At 39.6% G+C, this 4,614-nt stretch overlaps 1 protein-coding gene across 1 annotated transcript; it reads left to right on the top strand.

Annotated features, from left to right (window-relative positions):
- Positions 1-1,000: 1,000 nt before the first annotated feature.
- On the top strand, positions 1,001-4,231 carry LOC103715041 (uncharacterized protein At1g66480-like). Its single transcript, XM_008802546.3, has 2 exons — positions 1,001-1,647; positions 3,787-4,231. Exons 1-2 carry the CDS (start codon positions 1,129-1,131, stop codon positions 3,829-3,831), a joined length of 564 nt encoding a protein of 187 aa, XP_008800768.1. The 5' UTR covers positions 1,001-1,128; the 3' UTR covers positions 3,832-4,231.
- The last annotated feature ends 383 nt before the right edge of the window (positions 4,232-4,614 follow it).

The raw sequence follows: 4,614 nt of genomic DNA, 5'->3' as shown, positions 1-4,614 counted from the left end.
TTTGGGTCATAATTATATTGTTAAGCATGCTAAAAAGTATAAGCAAACAACCAAATATATAATATTAATAATAGGTACAAGTATCTCCTTAATTATACAAATATATAATTAACTAAATAAAACCCATCATAGATTTCATATTGGTTTCTTAAATATGACGGTTAGATGAGCAAGGGAGAAACATATTGCATTTGGATTTTACTCAAGGTGGTCCCATATGACCCGTAACTAATCTATACCTCGAACTAGCTTGTTTTTTTTGACGCAAATACAGCCAAAATAAATATAATCCAAATTGGACCAACTGTTTTGTTTTTTTTGGTTAATAAGAAACGAGTTATATTATGACCTATTGAGTTTCTCTAGTTAAATATAGTCGACGGTGAATCATGTACATATTCGGGTTATAATTATGTCATTTAGGCATTACCACAACCAATTCTATATATTATTACCCATATGATTCCTACCTATTTCAGATCTTGAACAAGCTAAGATGGGTGGATTATACCTGATTGGTACGAACACATCTAATAAGATAAAAAATAAAATACCTCGAAGTGTTAGGGTAACTCTCCATCTTCAGTCTATAAAATATTATCGGAGTGACGGGCTACATAATTAGTCATTCAGTCCGCAGCCTTATTAACTTCACAAAAATATACTTGATCTAGAAAGAGTCCCTTACTATTTGTCAGATATCTCGAAAAATAAATCACTATTTTTGACCCAAGTACAGCCCAAATGAATATAGCTCAAATTGGACCTTTTTTTTATTTTTTATTTTTAATAAAGCACAATATAAGAACAGAAACATGGCTTTTGTACATCTTGTTACGGAAAAGATCTTGAAATAAATCCGCAAATCCTTCTAGAACTTGCGAATCTATTGGTCCCTTTCCCCCTCCACCGTTCTCTCTTTTTTTTCACGCCGGCCCCACCTTTTTCACGTTACCCCGCCCCCACTTGCGCGCCCTTTTATTTCCCTCCTCTCCCCTCCTGTCCGCCCTCATCCCACCATTTCACTTCACAAACCAAGAGGTAGAAGAGTCCGCACTCTGCTTTTAATTCATCCTCTCCTCAGAAAAGAGCAGGTCAAACTCGTATACCAAAGAGAGAAGACAAGAGATGGGTAACAGCATAGGGGGCAAGAAGAGGACCGCGAAGGTGATGAAGATAGACGGGACCGCGTTCCGTCTCAAGCCGCCGGCCATGGCCGGAGGCGTTCTCCGGGATTACCCGGGGTACAGCCTCCTCGAGTCCGAGGAAGTCAAGCAGCTGGGCCTCCGGGCGCGGCCGCTCGAGCCCGAGGCTCTCCTCAAGCCGGGGAAGCTCTACTTCCTCGTAGAGCTTCCCCGGCTCCCGAACCAGCGACGCACCTGGTCCGGGGCGCTCCATGTGAGCGCCAAGGAGCGGCTGGAGAACCTCATGCTCTCCCGCCGCTCCGTCTCGGACCTCTCTCTCGCCAACACGGCCGCCGATGGCGCGGTCCGCCTCCGCATGAGGCTGCCAAAGGCTCAGGTGGCGAAGTTCATGGAGGAGAGCAAGGATTCGGCGGAGGCGGCCGAGAAGCTCATGGGGCTCTGCCTCGCCAAAGGTGGCAACACGGCCGAGGTGCCGCCGACTGTGAAAACCGGGCGGAAGGAGGTATGCTCCGCTCCCCTCTGTTTCCTTCTCTTTTTCCTTTTTTTATTGGCTTTAGCTTCGTTCATCCTGTGATCGAGCATGGCAAGCCAAGGAATTTGGGGTACGTTTTAGTAGACTTGGAATAGAACTATTCAAAGTCTAGTAGACTAAAGAGGGTGTTGATTGTTTCCCTGTTAGGGGAAATTCCTAATATAATATTGGTAGAAAAGGTCTATCCTTTCTTTAAGCCTTCGGAGGAGGCTTATATGGTTAAGACTCATCTTTTTAAGTTCCCAAGAGGCCAAGTAAATTCTTTTGGGGAGGCAAATTTGAAGAAGAAAAATGATAGGGAAGGAAATCAGGAAGAGTTTTTTTGTGTGTCTATTATTTAGAATGCCTTCTCATTATAAGGCACCCATCTCACCATAAATTGATGCAGGTCTGATTTTTAAGCACAATAGTCTGTGCTCTGGAATTGGATATGTTATTCTTCATCATCATTACAACAGTAATTGGACTAGTCAATGGAATTATTACTTTTCAAAGTAACTACAGGTCTGAAGGAGGATTTGTTTGTTTAGAAAAGTATATTTGGATTCATATACTTCAGTTGCACATGAGACATGTCTCAAATTTTGCACACTACTTTGATACATCCGGCATTAGGAAACCATTCAACAATATAATGCCTAAGCAGCAGTTTATGCATTAAGTTACCATAGGTTGCAATCCTTTTTCTTCCCCTTTTTTTCGTTATATGAACAAATGCATCAGATACATACAGCCAGGCTCGACATGCTTTCGGTGCAATTGAGGGAGAAGCACTAGGGATAGCATGTCAGAGAGGTCCTCATATGGATACTGAGATAGTGTGCTGAAACAAAATCTATATGTAGAATATAGCACAGTTCATCTATTAAGTGATTTGTGATGTTCTGGAAATTTTGGGATTGTAGAATTAATGGCTTTTCCAATCCCTTCTGGTATTCTCTTACCCTGACTCCTCTCCTTATCTGAATCCAAGACTGCTGGATATTTTACGGATACGGTAGCTGGCCATCCAGACACCCCATAAATATATTATGTGTTGATTGCTTAAGGAATTGAACCTTGAACCATTTCTTCTACTCCATGATTTGTCCTTTATTACGAAGATACATACACAGTACTTTAAATGTAACATAGAAATAATGCTTAGTGGTGTATCAAACAACTGTTTTGATTACATAGCGTTGATTTGATGTTCTTAATTGTTGATGCTTTGATTTGTAATGGAATTTATTGAGGACATGTATTAACTGGATGACCCACTGCCGTGACAAATCATCTGCCGATAAATCTTAATTGCATATACTTTCCCTCTCAAGCAGTTTGATTTCTACCAAGTGTCCCTTTCTTTAAACTGTAAGATCGCAAAATTAGTTTTGGTACTAGTCTTCTATGCATCGAGGATCCCTTCATATGATCCTTCACATCTTCCTCCTTTTAAGGGCTTAGAAGTGGAAATGTGCTAGTTGATCAATACTCCATTCCCTTGTGTTCTTTCCTTGTCGTTGTCCTTGTATTCTCCATAGCAAGCCATCAAGCTCCTATCAGATTCGGTTGACCTATTCTTGTATCATTTATTGTAAAATCAGAACTCCCACTGAGCAGTCTTAGTCTTGCACTTTGGTCCAACATCTACAATGACCGGCGGCTGAAAAATTGAAGGATGATTACCATATATCCTTTTCATTCGAAATCAGATGAACAGTAGGGTCCCATTATGAGGGGACTTGATGATAATCCAGTGTTTAATGTTTAGTGTGACAAGATGCTTGTTTTCAAAGAAATTTATTAGTTATTCAGATCAGTCATTTTTCCAGCTCTATCATTCTCTCCTTGCATTGATGGTTGATTTGCATAGCTGACTTGAACTGGTCATCATATTAATCCATGTTTTAGATGACTATGTCTTATTGAAAACACTGCTGAAAAACTTTCAGAGATCAAAAATTGACGCCGATAATAGAACGAACATTATAAAATTCAGTCGGGTTGTTCATAGTTTTATGACATCGAGAAATGAATCTTCATTTTTGTGATGCAGTACTAACACAACTGCCTATGCATTCTATTGAAGCTTTCCTTACTATAGTTTTTCTTCGATTGACTTTTCAGAAGCGAACAAGATTTGTGGCCACACCGGATGAGATAATTGCCTAATCTACCTTCCAGGCGTTTCAAATTCTAGAGCATTTTGCTGCTTCAGGTCAAGCCTGGGGGCCATCTCAAGGAGCAGATGAATCATAGGATACCTCCTGTCTTTTTGCCTAGGATTGCGGATCGAACATGTGAAGCTGCTCATGGCCTCCTATCCTCCTGCAATTGCCTTATCTTAGCCTTTGCTACACTCCAGCTAACAGAATTTAATGATAGGAAAGAGGCATGGAAGGTGGATTGCTATGTGAAAAGAGTTGTGTTTTTTTTTTTTTTTTTTTTTCCTATCAGAAAAAAAGACAGACTTGTCTGATGGGGTTTGTCTCCCTTTCTCTGTAATGTATAATAATATTAGCTTCTCTTCTTCAAATATATGCAACAAAGTATCAAGGGTCTTTTGAAAAAATCTAGCTTAAATTGAGAGCTTTATACCTAGTGGCAAGGTGGAATGTATAACCATTTTCATATGTTAACCTTAACTAACCTAGTTTCTTACTTACAAATGTACATTAAATGAGACTTTACTGGGCAATGATCATAATGCTCTAAAAAAAAAAAAAAAATGGTTTTGATAAGAGTGGGTAGGAACGAAAATGAGATGCAAGTAGATTGGATTCTATCATTGTAACAATCCAGAACCTCGTTCAAAATGGCTAGTAGAAGATATTATTTGGATTTTTTGATTCTATATAAGTACTTAAGATCTATGAGATTAAACACATGCCCACAGAGATCCTCACAATCATTTTTAATTATTACTGCAACATTTACATGATACATCAACTGGGA

Source organism: Phoenix dactylifera, unplaced genomic scaffold (assembly GCF_009389715.1).
Source record: "Phoenix dactylifera cultivar Barhee BC4 unplaced genomic scaffold, palm_55x_up_171113_PBpolish2nd_filt_p 000261F, whole genome shotgun sequence".
NCBI lineage: Eukaryota > Viridiplantae > Streptophyta > Magnoliopsida > Arecales > Arecaceae > Phoenix > Phoenix dactylifera.
The sequence above is the reverse complement of the archived record's forward strand: the minus strand, read 5'-3'. Positions and strand labels throughout refer to the sequence as shown.

Excerpts from the sequence above, each read along its gene's own strand:
- LOC103715041 (XM_008802546.3), top strand. The coding sequence starts at position 1,129 with ATGGGTAACAGCATAGGGGGCAAGAAGAGGACCGCGAAGGTGATGAAG. Across the intron at positions 1,648-3,786 it reads TGAAAACCGGGCGGAAGGAG|AAGCGAACAAGATTTGTGGC; the intron begins GTATGCTCCGCT and ends TTGACTTTTCAG.